This window comes from Pyrgilauda ruficollis, unplaced genomic scaffold, assembly GCF_017590135.1.
Source record: "Pyrgilauda ruficollis isolate IOZ18807 unplaced genomic scaffold, ASM1759013v1 scaffold79, whole genome shotgun sequence".
Lineage (NCBI taxonomy): Eukaryota > Metazoa > Chordata > Aves > Passeriformes > Passeridae > Pyrgilauda > Pyrgilauda ruficollis.
The window spans coordinates 4943127-4964537 of record NW_024529821.1 but is presented as its reverse complement, the minus strand read 5'-3'; the positions used below and the strand labels follow the sequence as shown (position 1 = coordinate 4964537).

At 51.6% G+C, this 21411-nt stretch overlaps 1 protein-coding gene across 1 annotated transcript; it reads right to left on the bottom strand.

The window, feature by feature from the left end:
* Positions 1-18946: 18946 nt before the first annotated feature.
* SOX14 (SRY-box transcription factor 14) lies at positions 18947-20144 on the bottom strand. The gene has a single exon (XM_041487020.1). It carries the CDS (start codon positions 20030-20032, stop codon positions 19310-19312), a length of 723 nt encoding a protein of 240 aa, XP_041342954.1. The 5' UTR covers positions 20033-20144; the 3' UTR covers positions 18947-19309.
* Positions 20145-21411: the final 1267 nt, after the last annotated feature.

Genomic DNA, 21411 nt, shown 5'->3' with positions numbered 1-21411 from the left:
CTCTCTGACCCCCTCCCCAGGGGTTCACAGGAGTTTTTCCTGGGACAGCTTTTGAAATTCATTTGCTCTGAGCTTCAAACTGGAACCTCTGCAGCAACACACTGGAGACAGAAAAGTACAGACATGGTAAAGCAGGAGCACAGACAGACACAGAACAGCAGTCAGCAGGGTTTATTTACATTGAACCACAATTCCTGCTCCTTTTGCTCATTGGCAGCTTTGGGGTTTGTACCTTGCAGCTCCTGAGTGCAGAAGACTGTTTCCACCTGGACAAGGCAGCCTCAGGCTACCAACACCCAGAAGCTGCTGGCCTTGGCAGAACTGATGGAGTCCATTTGCCATGGGCCACCTCTTCTGGATTGTGAGAGAGCCAGGACTCCAAGGGAACACCCTGGGAAACACTGGCTCTGACAGGAGAAACAGAGCTTCCAGTACCTCTGGAAGGGTAGAGGGACAGGACAAATGATCCATGGAGCTGGAAAGGCTGCTGAATCCCAGCAGGGAAGCAGAACAGCCATGTCCAAGTGGAGGCCATGTGCTGAAAGGACCACAGCCTCTCCTCATTGCAGTAGGAGAAGCAGAAGACAAGTGGGAGATGAAGATTTTTCCAGACAACAGATGGAGTGAAGGCAAAGGGGTGGACAGCTTCCAAGAGAATTGATGGAGGTATTGCCAGTCTCCCTAGGGCAGCAGGGGTGGTGAAATCCCTCCAGGAGGTTATTCCCACATCTTATTTACCTCTGCCTTTTGGGCCACAAGGGCTGGGGGTGCTGTGCTGTTTTCCAGCCAGGACGTGTACATCTGTCCCTGTGCAAAGGCAGAGGGCAGGGATCCTGCTCCAGGACACAGAATCCCCTCTCCACCTCTGGCCCTGCAGGCAGCCCTGGGAAGCCTCTTTGCTCACCTGTGCAAGGGCAGCAGCACTTCACTTTGACACGAGCAGGTGACAAGTGTGGCACAAGGGCTGGCTCTCGTCACCAATCTGGGGAAGGTTCCCTGAGGTCCCCATGCTGCAGCTGGTCAGCTGCTGCCTCCTAATTGAACCTCTCCAGGAGACTCCTCAGCACTGCAGTTGCTCACCTGGTACAGACAGCAGCACTAATGAAGGTGGGTCAGAGCCCTCGCACTGCTCATGGAGCTCAGCCTTCCTCGCCTGGACTTCCTACAGAGGCACACTCATTGGGTTTATTTAAGACCACATTATGGCTCCTACAATACTGCAGGAAATCTTCCCTAGACAAGGTTCCTAGAGCAGTGGGAATGAATCCCTCACCTCACACAGAGCACCACAGGCTCTGCAGGTTTTTCCTTTTTCACAAGTGCTGCCAGTGCTCTCTGAGAGCAGGAGGTGCAGCAGTTCAGGAGGAGCCTCAGACCTGATTCCCTTGGAGGCTGTCACAGAACACCTTCAGCTGAGCTTCCTTCCCTCTGGAGTTGTGTGCTGGAACAGCCAAAGGCTGTAGGAGCCACACTGTGGTATTCACATTCTCTGAACAGAGAGAGACGTAATTCTCTCTCCCAGGATTTTTCCTGGGGAAGGCAGTGAGAAAGCTCAGAGAGAGAAGAGAAAACAATTCTTATCTCTACTTGCTGTGCTGGTTGTTTGGCACATGTGGAATGTGTTATGGAGATTGTTTACCAATGAAGGGACTTGTTAATTGGACTCTGGTGATGGTTGTTTGGATTGATTGACCAATTAGGTCAAAGCTATGTCATGACAGTCTTGTGAGGGGTCACAGGTTTTTCTTTAGTATAGAGTTTAGTATAGTAGCTCTTTAATATAGTATAGTATTAGTGTAACATAATAAAGCTCAATAAAGCAATAGTTCAACCTTCTGAAATCATGGAGTCAGAGCACATTATTCCCACCTCAGGGTGCCCTGCATCGATACCACAGCAGCCTGGAGAGGCTGTTTTTGTGGTGTTCCCTTGACTCTGATCAGCATCACCAGCCCTGGCCAGCACCTGCATTTGTATCTGTGAACCCACAGAATCTCAGGATGGCTTGGCTTGGAAGGGACCTTGAAGGCCATCCAGCTCCACCCCCTCCATGGGCAGGGACACCTTCCATTACACCAGGCTGCTCCAAGCCCCAGCCAGCCCTTCCAGGGATGAGGCAGCCACAGCTGCTCTGTGCCAGATCCAGAGGTGGGGGTGCCCTGAGCAGCAGTGAGCAGGAGCCACCAGCCTCCCCCAGGGACTCCCTGCATGTGCTGGCTCTGCCATGTGGGAGCCTCATGATGGTCCCCTCGGGTGCCAACACTGCCCATCACTCCCTGAATGCCCTTCCAAAGCCCTGTCACCCTCCAGAAGCAGGGATGGGATCCCTGGGCCTGTTGGGGGTGACAACACTTGTCCTGTCCAGGTGGTTCCCATATGGCACGTGCCAAATTACCTAAATAATGCACCAATCATGCCTGTCAATAATGGAGTGGTGAGGTGGGAGCTGGAATTCCATCCCTCCAGATGGCCATTCCATAAGGGAGAGAAAGGGGCACTCTCTCTGTAGTGCTGTGCATTAAAGAATATTTATACTGTTAAACCCAGCTTTGGAATAGCACCTAAATATTTTTGTTGTGGTCTTGGTGGGACTCTGGAGTCCAAATGGGAGCTCTGGGATACTGCAAAGGTGGGAGATGGGACAAAAAATAGCAATTCCATGTCTTATGGACAAAAAAAAATAGCAATTCCATGTCTCATACTGCTCTGTCACTGGTGTAAAGCAGCTTGCATAAACAACAGGTCAGTGTGCAGCAATGAGGAACCAACTCCCCAGCAGCTCCCAAGCCATCCGTGCTTCCCCTGAGCCAGAACCTCCCTCAGGACACAAATCCACCTGAGGCCTGACCATTCCCAAAGGCAGTAGAGGAGGCTGTTTGCATCATGCTTCCATGGCTCTTTTAGGGGCTCTCCAGCTCTGTCGACTCCTGGTGCCTCAAGGATCTGGGAAAACATGGAAGAGATGAAAAATAACATCCTAACACCAGCCATAAACGTGTCCACAGGGTTGGTTTGGAGGCAGTCACTGATGACGCCAGGGTAAAACTCAGTATTTGCAGTGGCAGCAGCAGGGAGGGCAACATGGCAGGAACTTTTTGGCAACCCTGATCAGAATCTGTAACACCCTCAGCAGGAGCGCTGTAATTCCTGCTGCTGTTCCCCAACATTGCAGCAAATACAGGGCTGTTGTAGCCTAACATGTGCCAGGAATCAACTTCATAGCTAGGAAAAAGTGGGATAGGGAATCTGAACTTCCTGCTGCTTACACTTATGGGTAAGCCTACTGCAAAGACAGAGGAACACAAGGACTGGTAGGATACCATCCAGCAGGGTGGGGTTTGGAGGAATAGGCTGGAAAACAACCTTTGGGATGCAGAGGTTGCTTTTTGCACAACTGTGCCCTCACACCTCTTGCTGGGTTAGTTTTTAGTTACAGCTTTTAATTGCTCCAGGAGATGTTGCAAGTGGGGTTTGTGGTGCTTCTTCCCCCTTAAACCTGCAGCCTCCCTAAGGGAGTGCAGCTGGCAGCCCCAGCACACCCCCTTAAAAAATGGGCAGTGCTGCTTCTTTAAAACTGATGGAAATTTGAAAATATTTCATTAAAATCTGGGTGTTTTTCCCCACGTCAAAATGGTCACATTTTCCCTATGTGATGTTTTCAGTCACAAGCAACTCTGAGCAAAGAACAAATGAAGTCAAGGAAGGTGTGGTGGGCTGGGGAAGAGGGAGATCTCCTGAGCTCCAGGTCCTTGTGGCCACTCAGAGTTCTGTGGGGAGGTTAAATGAGCTGAAACCTCCTAAAGAGTGAGCCAGGATCTTACTACAGTAAATGACACCTGGAAATACTCCTGCAAGGAGATGGACAACCTCAGGGTCCATCACTGTGACTTGAAAAAGATGGAGCTTCCTCCCTCTTCTTCCTGCTTCTGCTCTAGGGGGAAAAGGGTCATCTCTGTAAACACCCACCCTGAGGGAGCCAGACCTTAAAAACAAGGAGAAGTAAAAGGTAAAACCATTGGGAAACACACATTCCTCACCAAACTGGCACTGCAGGAGGAAGTCACAATGCAGAGCAGACTTGGGAACGCTTCCCAGGAATCTCTGTGCAGCACAACCCTTCCATCCATGAAATGGGAACAATGATACTGCTCCCACAGCAATAGGACACAAAAAAATGCAAAGGGAAAAACTGTAAATTTGGAGAAAATTAGGCATTTAGTGTCCAGAGTCAGTCCCATGTATTGGCAAAGTCCATAAATCCCCAAAAGACTGAAGGTGTGACAATATCAAAAGGTTGCTGAGAAATCGCCCATTCCTGTGCTTCAAGGCTTACACTCAAGAGATTGCTTTCCCTGGCTGCAGAGACAATATTTCATGGAGTGGGGATACCTGGAGTCAGTCCTCTTGGGACTTGGAATGAGAAAAAAAAGAATCATGTTCAGTGCACTGAAGCATTTCATAACTGAGCTTCAGAGAAAGTCAATCACAACTATTTTAGTCAGGGCCAGGAGAATTTGAGGTGCACGTGGGTGGTCCAGGCCAGCTGTGCCACACCCAAAGGTGACCAGGGTTGGTGTTAATGACTCCAAAAACCTCACTAAAGCAAATTAAAGACCATGCAGCAAATAAGAGATTTTAAAGAGCATTCTGATTTTAAACTGAATTACTCCAAGTTAAGAGCAGTCACAGCAGTCCTCACTACAGACAAAAAGTTAAAGCTGTGGGATTTTATTAAAATCATTTGTGTGTTGCACTGATCATCCAGAAGCAGAAACCACCCCTTTGACTGCCAAATATTTCCTGGGAAGATCAGACTTGCCTACCAAAACACTCTCTCCATCTAACATTGGTGACAAACAACAAGCACCGGGGCTGTTCAGTGTGGAGAGAAGGAGTGGAGTCCTCAGAGCACCTTCCAGAATCTGAAGGGGCTAGGAGGAACCTGGAGAGGGATTCTTCATCAGGAACTGGAATCACAGCACAAGGAGGGATGGATCAAGCTGAAAGAGGGGAAATCTGGGCCTTAGAGACACAAGAAATTGTTCTCTGTGAGGGTGGGGAGGCCCTGGCACAGGGTGCCCAGAGAAGCTGTGGCTGCCCCATCCCTGAAGTGTTCCAGGTTGGATGGGGCTTGGAGCAACCTGGGATAGTGGAAGGTGTCCTCATGGCAGGGGTGGAACTGGATGGGCTTTAAGGTCCCTCCCAACCCAAACCACCCTGTGGTCCTCTAATCTTCTGTTATTTGAGCCGTCCACCCTCATGATTACAAACAGAAGTCTCTTTCCTGAGCCCTCCACCCTTTTTTCACCTTCTGAGGAGCTCTGCCCCTGCCTGGGTGAAAACATCTCCAGGGAATAGTTCCCTAACACCAGCAAGGAACCCAGGCATGGTCAGAAGGCAGGATCTGCAGCACCAAACCCAGAGCCTCAAAGAGCAGCACAATTTTGCTCTTTACTGGTGCAGCTCCAGGAGGATCCAGACAAACCATGGGCAAGCCCAGAGTAATTTTATCCTGATATGCCTGTCTAAACCACAGATAGCTCTTCAGGAGGGTTCTCCCTCACTTGTTAATTTAACGCTTGATATATAGGAAAAATTAGAATTAAAATGTGCCCAGCTGCTTCCTTCACTCCTGATTCCATTTAGAAATATCTCACATCTCACCACAAAAATGAACTTAACTGCTTGGAGACGTTTTAGAGCCAGTATTTTATTTTTAGACAAATCTGTGTGATTTAGGATCCTAAACTCCAGTGAAGTTTGCACAGATCTGATCACCACATTTAAATCCCAGCCCTGGCGTTGGGGGAGATGCAGGTCTCTGCTGTTTGGATCAAGGAGTGGTTTGGGGTGGAAAAGAGCTTAAGGACCATCTCACTCCACCCCTGCCATGGGCAGGGGCACCTTGCACTATCCCAGGTTGCTCCAAGCCCTATCCAACCTGGCCTGGAACACTTCCAGGGATCCAGGGGCAGCCACATCTTCTCTGGGCAAGCTCTTGAAAGACCACAAGGACCTGTGCAGGACAATCAGCCAGGTATGGCTGAATCCCAGAGGACAAAGAGCTGGAGTCAGGTTTAACAGGCGACTTTCTCAAGACTTTAGGCAGGGTAAGCTGCACCCAAAGCGTGCTGCTCCTCCTGCCACGGGGACAGCAAGGACAGAAAAGTAAATCCTTGCCTCGCCTTTCTCCCGCTTCTCCAAGGCTCTCCAAGCAGCAGCCGTGTGCACGTGATGCCGTGGAGAAGATGCCTGAAGAGGAAGAGGCAGTTCTGAGTTCCACTGCATGCTTCTGCAAGAGGAAAAGGCAAGGACTACACTGGACCTCATTAATCCCAGGAGATGGAGACCATGGGACCACAGGAGCTGGTGGGAGCTCCCACGCCTGCGCCGCGCCGGTGGCGCGCGGGAGCCTGGATCCTTCACAGACACTTCTGGGATTTCTTATTAAAAACTGAATTCTTGGGCTGGGCACAAAACAAAAGAAACACGAGGCTTAAAGCATTATGCAAGAGCCCCAGAAGTGGCCACGGGTCAACACTGTACCACAAGAGAAGAGAATTCCAGGATACTTACGTCCCTCTCCACCGCTTTGTTTTTCCTGTGGCCCGCAAAACTAATGGAGATGTTTCAGCTTGGAGAGCCCGGAGTGGAGATGGTGGGTGAGGAACAAAACCCATTCCTTTTGAAATCCATGGAGTTAAGCATTTGTGAGAAAATGTGTTCTCTGCACTTATCAGGAGGGGAAAGACATAAGGAAGAAGGGAAGGAAAAGAGGGGAAGAGACAATGAGAAAATTCTGGTTTTAATCCCGATGAGCCAAGTGCAGAGGATGGAGCCTAAACAGATCTTCTGACCCAAACACAGGGTAAACTGTGAGGTTTGGCTGCTTTTCCAGGAAAGCTTTGCAGAAAGCTGTCGCCCAGTGCCTCCAAATAAAGCACAGAGATCACAGGAAAGGCAATATCCTGGGAGATGTGTGGAAGGACAATGATGGGGGACAATGGGGGAACACCTTGTTGTCAAAACCTTGCATTTCAAAAAGGAAGAACTAGTGACAAACCTAGATTAGGAAGACAAAAAAAAAAAAAAAACATTGGGGCAGATATGTAAAAAATCTGGGTCAACTAGGTAATTAATTGATCAATTGATCAATAAAAGAGAGAGGACTGTGCCAAGGACTAGAACAAGGAAGGTGATAAAAGGAAAGGACAAAGGCTGGGAGAAATCCCTTTAAGGAATGCCAAAATCGTCTACAATGCCTCTTCTCCAATAAACAGCAACACATTTAAATCTTGCAGCATTCCTCCTGACATGAGCCTGGACTGTCGCTTGTCCTGGGCAGTATGAACTTGTCCATGAAATGCCCATCTTTAGGAGCAGAGAAAGTTTTCTGTATTTGTGAGGCAGACACCCATTTATTGGGGCTAGTGTGTGCCCTAAGCAGGAGAGGAGCTGCTACAGCTACGTGAATTTATCGATGGTAATTTCGGTCTGACCAAGTATTTCCTTCCCTGGGAAGGTAAATGATCTATGGATGCCATCCAAGCACCCTGGGAGCTGGGCAGGGTGGGACATTAATATCCAAGAAATGAGGATCAGGTCTTGGTGCTGGTGCTGCTGCAGGGAGCTGGAGATTCCCCAGGCTGCCACAGCAGGGATGGAGTTGGCTGCAAAGAGCTGCATCCTGAGATATGGAGAAGGGGAAGGAAGTTTTCCAGAAGGAAATCTAAGTTGATGCCAGAGCCAGCACCAAGTGATCATCACGAAGGTGAGCAATTAATGATCAGTCCAAAACCTGCACTTGTTTCCTTTCTCGAGCACAAAATGAGGCCAGGCAGTTAAACTCCACTGGCCTTTCTGCCTAGAACCGAATTCAGTTTGTCAGAAATGCAACATCCGAGCAGAATTTCCCACATTTGCCTGGCTCCAAGTCCAAACTGCAAAATGCAGGTGCTCAAAGCACCAATGTTTGCCCAAGGGGTGCTGGCAGGGTACCCTGAGTGTGTATCCATGAGGGGATGCAGTCCTGGGGCTGGTGACTGGCTCTGTCTCTTTTCCCACTCCCATCTCTCCCAAGGGACCCGAGGAACTGGGATTCCCGGCACCAGGGAACCTCCCGCCTCACACCAGACACCAGAACCAGACCAGGCTCACAGACACCAAGCTCCAAAGGAAAGCAAGACAATTTGCAATTAAAAAGTCCCAATATTTGTGACTACATCCATCCCTCATGCACAGCAGCAGTTGATCAGAGTCAGGGAATCACAGAATGGTTTGGGTTGGAAGGGACCATGGAGGTGATCTCATTCCAATCCCCTGCCATGGGCAGGGACACACCCCAGTTAAAAAATAAACTCTCAAAAGGATCTGACACTTCAGGAGTTAAAGACAACAAAAAGTCCAACCTGCCCATGGCCAACACAGCATTTCCAACAAGCTCCTCTTGCAAAATTAGCACGACCTCAGCTTCCTCAGCTTTCTTACATCTCAAACAAACTCGACAGTTTCAAGGAGAACTGGAAGTTTTTCGACCAGGGCATCTCTCTTCTTTTTTCTTTCTTTCTTTCTTTCTCTGCTCTGTCACAGCATCCAAGAGATTTTCCTGGTGGGGATGCAGAAAGTGTGTTATCGTTCCTGGGTGAGGAGGAGAAGCAAACAGGAACCTGTGTTACACTCCAAGACAGGGCTGATTAATTTGCAGTTAACATCCGCTCGCTTCATTATCCCTTCATCGGAGCCTGACAAATGTGCAAACAACAATGAAAAATAGAAATTAATAGGAGTATTAGCACTGCCTACAACCTGCTATAGATTTAATCCCCACAACAGAACATATGGATGTGTTACACCTTCTTTCTCTGTAATGACCTCATACCCACCCTCCTGTCCTTGGGCATAAATCCATTTAAATTTAAGGAGATCTGTTTATATACACACATATGTGTCTGTGTCTATCCATATGCATGGGTACACACGGAGGGGAAGGTTTGCTCATCACTTATCAGTTGAGGCTGGGAAAAGCACTTGGACTAAACTAAAGCACCTGGACAATTTCACCTTCTGTTCCCCATGCCTCAGCAAGGGAAGGGACCTGTGGGGCCCTGTCCCCACTCAGCTCCACACTGAAGGAGGAGGATCAGCACAGGCCAGGAGCAGAGAGAAACACCCTGATGCCACTAAGCACCCACCCATCGTCCTGTCCCCAGGAGAGAAGGCATCAGGGCACTTCTTCTCCTCATTATTCTAATTTTCATCTCCTTTCCATGGTTTTTGATGCTTCTCTGCTGAGCTCAGAAGGTGCTTTTCACCAGGACATCACGGAGAGCTCACGGAGGAGCTGCCTTTGAGTGGGAAGCGGATGTTGTCCCATTTCTCTGTAAGCATCTCCTCCAGCCCTGCTGCTATTTGAAGAGGAATGTGTGGGCTGGGAGGCCAAGAGGTGATTAAAAAATTATATTAAAGCATGTTTGTGCCAAACCTCTGTAGTCCCTCGAGTCAGGCGATGTCACAGCAACGGAGCGAGAATCCACAGTGGGGAGTTGCCTGGGTGTTTGTACATCCTCCAGGAAAACCTGAGGGTCTGCAAGGAAACAGGGAATTTCAATCATTGCTACTTTTCTCACTGAAATCCCCTTGAAAGAAATGCTATTGAAAAAGCTCCTCATCTACCCTTCAAGGTGACCTGCAAATGAGGAAAAATGAGTTTGTGGCCTTATTTTTGGCTGAGTTACGAAGGGCTGGAAAGTTGGCAGGGATTCGAAGCAACACTGGGATTTAATTTTCTTTTTCTCTATTTTTCTACTTTTTTTTTTCCTGCTAGGATGTAGTTCTTGTTTTGCCTGGCACTTGTTGGGCAAAGAGAGAAGCCGTGAAATCCAGCCATGACAGGGGACTGACAATGGTATTCCTGAAAGAAGGACACACAGTCACACCAGCTCCTGGTTTGCCTCCAAAGGTGGAGAGGGAATACTTTTGGCTGCAGGAGGGTTATTTCTAGGTAGGAGAGAAAGCATTTATTTGGCTTCTGTTGGCCTCAATTTAACTCCCTGATCTAAGGAAATCTTGGGTGAAAGTAAGGCTCTGATAAAGATCTAATTCCCTTTCTTCTTTCAGTGCCTGCTGGGGGAATTCCCATGTAAGTAGAGCTGGAAGGAGTAGGAGGAGAGGGGAAAAACCCTTGTCTATGTCAGGAAAGAAACTAACTCACACTAATAGCTCACAGGGAAGGAAGGAGGCAAACATTAAAATGCCTACACGGAAATTTGGAGAAATTAGAAGCAATTAAACACTCTAAATCAGAGGGCTCTGACCTTGCTAAGGAAACAAACCTGGATGTGGCAGCCAAGAGATAAACCAGGAAAAATAAAACTTGGGCAAGCAGGGAGCAGGGTTCAAACCAGAGCATTGGTTTGTAAAGCTTTGTCAGGGAGGGTGACAGTGGCCCCGGGGCCACGGCCACGGAGCACATCCCTGATGGTCCATACGAGCCCAGGGATGGGCATTGTCCCCTGTGCCACCCCGGTGTCCTCAGACATGGCAGCCCTGTGGGTGCCCTGAGCCTCCCCACCCCTGCTGGCCCCTGGTGCCACCGGTGCCACCCCCAGTGCCGACGGATGACGAGTGGCAGCAGCGCATTTTCTGTTTCATGCACTTATTTCAAATCCAAAAGAGCCAAAAAGATTTGAGCCACCAGCGACCTGGCCCTGCTCTCCTGGGACTCCCAAAAGGTTTCACCATTGTCGCTCGCAGGGAGGGGCTGAGCTCTGGTGGCACCACCTCTGACCTCGCTGGGCAAACAGCAGCCGTGCCACCCTCGGAGAGAGGGGACAACAGCCAGGGCACAGCAAAGACCTCCTGTTGCCTTCAAACTGTTTTTCCCTACACACAGCACCACAACACAACAGCTGGGTCCTCACTTCCCTGGGAATGGATATCCCTGGTTTTCCAGAGGCCTTGTGGGGTTAGAGAGGTCGGACACCAAACCTGCCACCGACCGAGAAATTTGCACTGGAGAAGTCTAAAGGACTGTCCACAGCTGTAAGACAAAGTAAAAACGTCTGATTTAACTGAATTTCATTTTCATTTTGAATTTTTAATTATTGCTCTTTGGAGGAGGTGTCCATCATCCCTTTACTCTAGAGGCCCTCAATTATTTCCACGCCAATTTGACAACATTTTTTGCCAATCTAAACTTTTCCTGCTGAAAACCAGGAGGCTGGATCCTGGCCTGGAGCTCCAGAAAAGCAGTGACAGCAAAAGGCAGGACCTGGCTGCCCCCAGGGTCTCCTACCAGGGGTCTGCTCCACCAGGGTGTCCTAGTTCCTCAAGCTTTGCCCTCTCCATGCAAAACCTGAGAAATGTGAGGATGCCAAATAACCATGGGAAGAGCTCCTGGGACGGGAGGCTGAGGAAGAAGGGTTGAGGGGGCACCAGGCAGAGCCCATTTATACCCTGGACATGCAGATCACTGTGTGGCTCTGCTCATTTCACACAGACATCCTTTGGGAAAAGCCAAAATAAAGTGATTTACTCACCAATGCTGGCACCAATGCCACACAGGAATTCTCTGAGCACAGTGGAGGAGTCGGGAAACAGCGCTAAGGAAAGAGCTGGGGAGCACTTAAACCCCATTCCCAGTGGGCTAGGAGCTGGGGTGTCATCCAGAATGAGAAAAGAAACAAATTAAGCAGCACCCTGAAAATTGTTCAAATGGATCATTAGGCACAAATGCAGTACACCAGCCCAGACAGGATGGGACCACGTTGGAATTCCAACAGGAATGAGGTTGTGAATCCCTGACAGGTCAATTGAGCCAGGCTGGGCCTCTTCAAGGACCTTCTCTGTTGAGAACCACAACAGCAGCAAGATCCTCCAAAAAGTGCAAGTCCCAAATCAAAAGTCAAGCCACTATTAAAGGAGAGACATTTACAAGATCTAAAACTCTGCTCTGCAGAGGTATTAAGATGTTGGAACTAAACCTGCCTTATTCCCGCTAGTGGTTGCATTTTAAGGAAACCTTTTAAAAGGATTATCTTCAGGAACTCTCTTTCAACAGCCTTCCCTTTAAGAGTCCTTCATGGTGATAGCACTATTAATTATGCTATGTGATGTGATTATGTATTTGTTCAGGTCCAGGTTGCAAACGCGAGGCAGGGGAACATCTGCAGGTGCCACTTCCAACACGGAGCTGGGAACTCCGGCCTTTGATGTGCAGTGCGGGCTCTGTGCAGGGCAGGCACCCACGAGCTGCTGGGCTCTGCAGTGCCACCAGCCTGTTTGATCTGGGGGGCATTGCCTGGTGCCTGTACTTGCACAGGGAGTTTTGGGAAAGGCTGGCGAGGACCCCCCGAGCACCGGCTTGGAGCTCTTTAACAGCCACCGCCAGGAAAATTCTGTGCGGATCTATATCCGTATCTGGCTGCAGATAAAGACGTATATTTTTATCTATATATATAGAGGCATTTCCAAATCTGTCTGTCTCTCTATTTACCTGCTTCTAACAAGAAAAAAAGCAACTTCTTACACAGCTCTTATCACTGTATTTAAAGCAGAAAAAGAAGTTTTTTCCGCATCCCTCCACTCCCGAGCTCGGCGAAGGTGTCCTGGAAATGACGGATGGTTTGGCAGCCTCTGTCTTTGGGCACAAGGCTCATCCTCCCTGGAGCCAATCCTGTGAGGAAGGGCCATCACCCCAAGAGCACAGGGAGGAGGAGGTCAGCCCTGTCCCCACCTCACGCCCGGCGAGGCAGAGCCACGAGAACAGCTCAGCCAGGTGGGGCTGGTTTGGCACTTGGAGGTGTCAGGGGAGAGGTTTAGGATTGCTCTCCAGCCACTCTCCTGCAAGGGAATTTGGATCTCAGCTCCGGGTGCCATCCAAAATGCAAACAAATACAGCAGTGGTGGCCCTCGGGTTTGGGAGGTCAGAGGCTGAGCTGTGCCGTGCGCTTTGTGCGTGGCCGAGCTTGCAGCAGAGAGCACCAAAATATGGGCACCACGAGTGCCCCAGCCCTCCCAAAGGACACATGACGGCAATTTAGGGAAATATTTTCTATTTAAATCCAGATGTTCTGCTCCAGTTCAGTGCTGGATATCATATATATCGTGCATATCTGCAGCATACGCAGGCTGGGTGGGTGGTTAAATCTGGGGCCGTGGATATATGAATGCTGTAAATAGCTGTACAATATGTGTGTGTTTTATTTCAGAGGCAGAGAATGAACTGTTGGTATCACACAAGCACAAGGATGCAGCACATACGTGTTGAGCACACGAACCCTGCTTTCTGTATGTTGCATATATACATATAAACACATCTCTAACACCTATACTGCATATATTATTTATAGATATACACAGACATTTTTTTTTCCCAACTAAACCATTTTCCTTTTCACATTGTTAATTTACTCAAAGTCTGGAACATAAAAGAGGAGCTGGGGAGAGGAGGAGAAGGGAAACTTCACTTTACCTACTCCAGCTGAATCTCATATAATTTCTTTTTTTTAAGGAAACTTCATTGTATATTCCGGAAAAGTATATTGGTGGGGTAGGTTTACCAGAGGCAGAGAGAATGTGCAGGGAGTGAGAAAGTGAATTGATGGATGGATGGTTAAATGAATATAAATGAACTGATACCTTTACAGGAAAATAACATTTCTTTTCTTTTTTTTTTATTCTATAGATCAGTGGGTTTTGTATCTGTAATTCTTTCATATCAGCAAAGAGGAAATAAACTCCCATGTAAATCATTTTCCCCCCATCTGGAAGCATATTAAAAGCATGCCTTTTTTTTTTTTTTTTCTTTTAAGCAGAGCCTTTTTTTCCCCCTATTTGCTTATCGGTTCATCCACCATTACATTTTAAATGAAATTGCAAGACCCCCCTCTCCTCCTTTCTCCCCCACCCCCCCGCCTCCCAAATTCCGGGCTGATGTCGGAAAGAGGGAATCAGCCTCTCCCATGCTTTAGAATAACTGACCTAGATTCAATTACAGATAGACCCGGCGGAGAGGACGGCACCTCGCTGCCTTCTCAGGGGTCTCTTAAAAAAAAATAAAATTAAAAAAAAATAGGGCAGAAAATAGGAAAATGGGAAAAAAAAAAGAAAATAAAAACCCCCAAAAAAAAAAAAAAAAAAAGAGAGGAGAAAAAAGCGGGGGGCAACAGACAAACAGAAGCTTCCCACCAAGTGCTGCGGGCGCCCGAGCATCCCTGGCCCCGCCGGAGCCCAGCAGCGCCCGCACCGACGGCGCGACCCCGGCGCTGTCCCAGCGGCAGGCACGGGGGATGCTCGCCCTCCCCGGGAGTGTTTTTTTGGGGGGCCGCCTCGGGAAGGACAGCTTTTGGGAGGCGGAGGAGCCTCGCGGTTCTACCCGCAGCTTCCCGGGCGGGAGCGAGGGGCAGCGGGAGCGGCGCGGCGCTCCCTCCCTCCCTCCTTCCTTCCTTCCCTTCCCCCGGGAGCGGGCCGGGATCGGGGGGTCCCGTGCGGCCGCCCCCCACTCCCGGGGGGCTGCGACCGCACGGGGAGGGAGGAGAAGGGGGGCTCGGGGTCCGCAAGGCTTGTTTCATTTCAAAGTGGGACCGGGGCCGCTCCAGGACGCGCCGCTCGCAAATATAATCTTCATATTCAGTTCAATGGAGTCTCCTTATAATTTACAGCGGAGAGATAAGGCTGGAGGATGCAATGAAAAAAAAAATCTGAAGTCATCCTCTCCCCCCCTGTACTGCGCTGCACCTTGGGCAGCGGAGCAGAATCCAGAATCTCAACTTCTCCCGACATATGTTTCCAGCAGATAAGTAAACAATCTGGACGTGAAATGAAAATTTTAATTAATGCAGTAATGCTATTACACCTCAAGTGTGCAAATCCCATTGCCTTGCACTGTGACAATGGGTGGGGAGGAGGAAAGAAAGCAGACAGACAACAAACCACAAGCAAATTCTAATCTGGGTTTTGCTTTTCACTCGGCTCCAATTGTTTTCATAGTTTGTTTCCTTTGAATTAATCTCATCCTTATATTTCAATAATTACCAGCTACTCATCTCTTCCCCTCTTTCTCTCACCCACTCAAAGAGCCGGCTCCCGCTCCCTCGCTCTCCTCTTTTAAATTGTGATCAACCTGGATTTAATTTCGGGGCTTTTAGGCGTACACATGTTGCCTTGTTGCAGCGTGGACCTGCACAGACCCTGCACGTTATTTCTTGTTTAGCTTTCCGAACGAGGAGCGTTCAGGAATAATGAAGTATTTTGCCCTAATAAAAAAGGGAAGGAAAAAAAGGAGAAAGGAATAATAATAATAATAAAGGCTGCGTTGTCCCTTTGATGTTGGTATAAAACACCCCAACTGGAATAGAGGCGTGTAAAGGGAGAAAAGAGAGACGAGAAGGTAAAATTAAGGACCGAAAGAGAAAAAAATATATAATAAAAAGGGTAAATTACAGACACATCAAAAGCCCCGAGGCTTCCTCGCTCCGGAGCGCGGCGCAGCGCGGGGAGCCCAGCCCGCGTCCCCCGGCGGCGCCGGGCTCCTGCAGCCCCCCGAGGGCACAGCGAGCAGCCGGGGCCGGGCTGCCTCTACCTCCAAATTTTGCGTTATAGGCATTTGGAATGATTTTGTGCTGTATTTTAGGAGAGGCGCTGAGGACGCTGCGGCGGGGGCCGCCCGCAGCCCCGCCGGGGTCCCCGGGCCGGGCCGGGCGGTCAGGGCCGCTGCGGGCGGAGGAGGAGGAGGAGGAGGAAGACGTGTTTCTGATCACCGCTTACTTTTAAACACTACAATCAAGGAATGTAGCCAGGAGGTCGGGCCTGGAATAAAACCGTAAAATCAGAATTGCAATCTTTTTGATGTTTCAAAGTCTCTTTGAATGCCTTTGATACACTCAATAGCAAATTTACTGGGCTATTATCACTAATAAGCAGAAATAAGTAATATCTCTCAGAGACTTCTATGGGCTTAATGTGTCCTTTAAAATAAAGTTTTTTAACATCACTTAATTCCCCTTCTGTCTTTGTCTCTCCTGCAGCAGAGCTCCCTGGCGATCGCACAGCTACACCTGGGCGCCAGCGAGGGCTCTCCCGGTCCCCTCGGCCTCCCGAGATCTCTTCTCCCCCTCTCTTAATTGTTGTTTTGTTTAAAGCAAGGCCAGAGTGGATGATTTTAAGTGTCTAGGTGGTCCTGCAGGCAGCACTGAGCCGGACCATTTCAGGAGAGGAAAGGAGAAGGAGAGGAGAGGAAATAAACTGGGCCGAGGGGAGCTGCGGGGGGAGCGGCCCGGCGGCAGGAGTGACTCAGGCCCGAGGCCGCGGTGCTCCGCTCCCCGCCCGGCTCCGCGCTGCCTGCGCGGGGTTCCGCGGGTGCGGGCCGGGCTCCGCGGCGAAGCCCAGCCCGGGACAGCGCCCGGCCGCGCACCCAAGGCGTGGTGCGCATAACCCCTCGGCCTTTGTTTAATGATTTTATTGAAAGAAGGAGACAGTTGTGGGGAAACAGGTTTGACAAGGAGCTGCATTTCCCCCTCGAGGGAATAGCTTTTTTTCACCTCTCTCTCTCTCTCTCTCCCCCTCTTTCTTTCTGTTTTTGGTTTCCCTTTGACATCAAAGTCAGTAATCGGTTCATTGCAGTGTCAAGATCATTATTTAATTTATTTATCTCCACGAGTTAAATAGCTACACACCTGCAACCGGGCGGGAGGGTTGGAGGGATAACACGGCGCAGGGAACGGGAACGAAACACGGCGAGCAGAGGCTGCGGAGGGGCGAGCGGGGTGGGAGGGGGACGGCGAGGCAGCGAGGAAAAGAGAATGAGAAGCAGGAAGAGAGGGAGAGTAGAGAGAGAGGGAAATGGGAAAAGAGAAAGAGAGAGGGAGAAAGAGAAGGAGAACGGAAGGAGAGAAGGGGAAAATGTGAGATGGAGAGAGAAGGAGATAGAATTAATAAATAAAGATAAGAAAAGAGGTTAAAAGGAAAGCAGGAAGGAAGGAAGAGGGGGGAAAGGAATGAAAGGTAAAAGAAAGAGGGAAAGAAAAAAGAAGAAAGGGAAAGAAAAAAGGAAAGTAGGAAGGAAAGATCCCCGCCAAAGTTTCCAGCCCTGTCGCTCCGCGCTCCCCACCTCGCCCCGATGTTTCCCCGAGGCCGCGGCCCCGCCGAGCCCGTTCTGCCCCGCAGCCGCCGCAGCGGCCCCGAGGGTGTCGGGGCTCAGGGGTACGGGGGTTCCCCCAGAGCTGAGCGCGGTGGGGAGCGGGGCACGGCCGCAGGACCCCCGCCTTGCCCCGCGGCCGGCGTGGCCCGGGCGGGCCGGGCCCGGCGCTCCCCCCCGGCTCTGCCTCCGACCATTGTCAGACTAATGCGGGTGGATGTCGGAGGACACTGAGCTATCGGTGTTATCAGCCGGGCTGACAGCGCCTGTCAGCTGGGGTTACATCAGCGCCCGCCGCCGCCGCGCCGCCCCACGCCGGCCGCATCCAGCCCCGCGAGTCCCAGCGGATCGTCCCGCGGCTCCCAGGCCCTCCCCAAGCCAGCTCTTTTAATTGTCCTCATTTGTAAGAGCTGTTTTGTCATGCTAAACAAGGCTGGAGCAGCCATTCTAACCTCTCTTTTCAGCCCTTTTCTCCTCTTCCCTTTTGTTTACCTTCGCCTGATCTCTCATTTATTTATCTATCTATTCTTCCCCCGCTTACCCTCCCATTCAAGCCCCATGTATGTTAATTGTGTTACGCCGTTTAATTCTAACATCGGTCTCCAAAGAGCACTTAATGAGCAAAGCACATCCAAACACGCGGCGCTCCGGCTATTCAGCCCCTCCAGACGGATCCTCTGCCTCTTCTCCTTCCCCTTCTCTCTGCCCCGCCACTCCCGCCCTCCGCCAAGGGCAGAGCACCCCAAACACCGCTAATTGATCCGCGCAAAAACCAAACCACCCCCTGCCAGCACCGCCAAAGCTCCCCTCCCCGCTGCAAATATTCCCTCGCACCGCTAAAACTTCAACGCCGCTGAGGCAACTTGGGAAAAGCCAAATTCCCGGACGGGACGGGACGGGACGGAGCCGGGGAGCAGCCCCCCGCAGCCCCCGGCTCCGCGCCGCTCCATCCCGTCTGTCCGCAAGTTTTCTCCGCCCGCAGCTGCGTTTCCCCGACGGGCTCCGAGCGGAGCCCGGCACGGCACGGCACGGCAGGGCACGGCACGGCACGGCACGGCTCCAGAGCGGCCCCGGCCCGGGGAGAGCCGGGGGCTGCGGGCGGGGGTCGCTCCCGGCGTGGGGGCAGCGTCCCCGCACTCACATCACGCACTTGCCTCGTTTGATGACAGATTGTCTTTATTCAAAACGTCTTTGTTCAACAAATGAAAAGGTTTAACGAGGTAAAATCCTGCCGGATACATCTTAGTTTCTGTTTCTTCTTGCCCAAAACATTGTGAAAACATATTTAAATTGCCATCGGTTTTTATTCGGTTTTTCGTTATTAGTAGTAGTAGTAGTATTAATTTTTTTACAATTCTACTGCCTGACTTCATACCTGACGCTCTGTCTAAAGTAAACTTAGATCTAGTCTCACTGGATCACACAAATTTAAGGACTATCTGTTTTAAATTAAGCAAACACTATCATAGGTTTTAAATATAAATGTTTCTCCCCGTCTTTTTTTTTTCTTTTTTTTTCTTTTTTTAACTTTGAAGAGCCTTTTTTTCTGACATGAAAAGCAATTTTACCTAGTAGTACGTGGTGGCAAAATATATATATATTTATATATATATAACACAGCTGATCTCGTTTTTCAATGTGCAAAAGGAAAACAACGAGGAAAAAAAAATTAAATCAGAGTAAGACCGGGACTTCCCAAAGTCAAGTCCAAGTGACATGAGACCCTGGAGAACTCATAGACATTAAGAGAATAAATAAAAATCGAAACCGCCTCTCTCTTTTTTTTTTTTTTTTTTTTTTTTGTCTTTTTCTCTTTTTCTCCCCGCTTTGTCCCAAAAGGGCAGTTCAAGGTTCGCTTCTCTTTTCTGTTTTTAAACACATTTACAACTCTTACAAGTGCCGGGCTCCTATCTGCCCCCGCGATTGCAGATCCCCCCCGAGCCTGGGGCCAGCTCTCGTGGCGAGCTTTAGGCGAGAGCATCTCCGAGGCAGCGTCCGCGTCTGTCCCGGCCCGGCGGCGGGCGGCAGAGTCCTGGTTCGGGCGGCCTTTTTTGCTCCTGCAGCTTTTATGTACATGCACACACGAAGGAATCCCAGTTCCAGCTGCCGGCCGGGGTGGGGGGCACACGCACGCACACACACACACACGCCTGTGGGGGTGTGGGTGGGTGGGTGTTACATGGCAGTCGCGTGTGCTGAAGAATAGGGGTCTATCCCAGTCTTGGTCATGCCTGGGAATAATATGTAGGCAACTGGAGGTTGCAAACTGGAAGCCGACCAAGCGGTACAGTTACATGGCACGACATAGCCCGGGTTAGTTGGCGAGGGGTGAGTGTGGGTGTGTTGGCTGGGGCAGCTCAAGCTGCCGAACGCCCCGTTCTGGTATCCCAAGGTGGAGGCGTAGGGCAGGGTGCTGGTGGCTAAGGTGTGAGGAACCTCAGTCATCTTCTGAATGGCGCTGGAGCTGAACTGGCTGGGGTCAAGTAAGGAGTAAGGTGCTGAGGTGGGAGGCAGGAAAGCCCTGGCCTTCTCCGGGGAGCTCAGCAGCGAGTCAGTGGCCCCCACGGGAAGCCCGGCGGCCTTTAAGGGATCTGTTTCCCCGAGGTAAGGCAAAGGGAAGACATACCTGTCCTTTTTCAGCAGGTTCTTGGGCTTGCGCCGGGGCCGGTACTTGTAGTCGGGATGCTCCTTCATGTGCTGCGCCCGCAGCCGCTTGGCCTCGTCGATGTACGGGCGCTTCTCCGCCTCGGAGAGCAACTTCCACTCCGCGCCCAGCCGCTTGCTAATCTCCGAGTTGTGCATTTTGGGGTTCTCCTGGGCCATCTTGCGCCGTTGGCCGCGGGACCACACCATGAAGGCGTTCATGGGGCGCTTGATGTGGTCGCTGGGCTTGGACATGCTTCGGCCGGGCGGGCGGGCGGGCGGCTCTGCGGGGCGCGGCGCGGCGGCTGGGGGCGCCGGACGGCGGCGGCAGGACGACGAGGAGGAGGAGGAGGAGGAGGAACGGCGGGTGAAGGCCGGAGGAGCCGGAGGAGCGGCAGGAGCGGGCTCAGCTGATCATCACAGGTCCTCCGCCAAGGCCGTCCCCGGCGGGAGCCGTGCCGGGGCGGGGCGCGGAGCAGCGCGGAGCGGCGCGGAGCGGAGGCCCGCGGGGCCCGGCGGGCACTAGGCGGGCGGGGAGCCGCCGGGCGCAGCACCGGGCCGGCGGTGGGGACGCGGGGCGGTGCGGGGCAGTTCAAAGGCGCGGGGCTGCAGCGGGCAGGCTGACATAGCGGCAGGGCGGTCACAGTGCGGCCGGGCGCCCAATCAGCGCGGAGGGGGCCCGCTTAAAAAGAGAGGGAGAGAGGAAGGGCGAGAGGAAGAGGAGGGGAGGGGACAGAAGAGGGAGGAGGAGGAAGGAAGGAGGGGACAGTAGGAACCCCCCCCCCCACACACACACACACCCCGCCTTAAACGCGCGGATTAAAAGGAAGGCTTTTGTGAGTTGCTGCGCTAATAGCAGCTGTGGAGGAAGGGGGAAGGAGAAGGGGGTCGTCCCCATCTTCCTCATCCTCCTCCATCCCTGGGGTGCGCGGAGCGGGGCCGGTCCCGGCGCCCTCCAGGCTCCGCCGCTGCCGCCGCCGTCGGGGCTGCGAGCGCTGCGCTCCGCCGTGCGCCCACCGCTGTCCGCTTCCCCCGCTGCCCCCGCCTTCCCCGCGCTCCCGGCCGCTCTCTCGCTCCCCCAGCCCCCGCCTTCCCCGCTCCGCAGCCCCGCTTAACCCCGGGAGCCGGCCCGCGTCCCGGCTTGCTTTGAATAATTGCCTGCCTCCCGCGAAACGCCCGTGGGGAAAATATTTATTAAATGGAAACAATTGTCCCGGCTCCCGGGGGGGACCGCGTTTGTTCCGGGCTTATTGGTTTTTAGCACCTGCTTTGGTTAACAAACCTGCTCCGAAAAGGCCCCCACCGGGCCGCCCCCTGCCCCCGCCAGCCCGCGTCCGACAGCGACCGGGGAGAAAAACGAGATGTCGGGGGGGGCTCCCGGGACGGGCGGGGGGAGCCCGGCCTGGCCCCTCCGGGATCCCCCCGCTCCTCTCCGCCCGAAACTTCCACTCCTGTCCGAGGGCAGCCGCCGCCGCGGGCCGCTCCGTGCCGGGCCGCTGCTCCCGGGGGGTTCTCGTCTCGCCCACCCCGTCCAAATAATATTAATAATAATAATAATAATAGAATAAACCACCTTCGCCCTTATTTCCCCCTTCTTCGTAATAAATGACTTTCATTTCCCGGCAGAGCCCTGT

Coding starts and splice junctions, on each gene's coding strand:
- SOX14 (XM_041487020.1), bottom strand. CDS start 20,032: ATGTCCAAGCCCAGCGACCACATCAAGCGCCCCATGAACGCCTTCATG.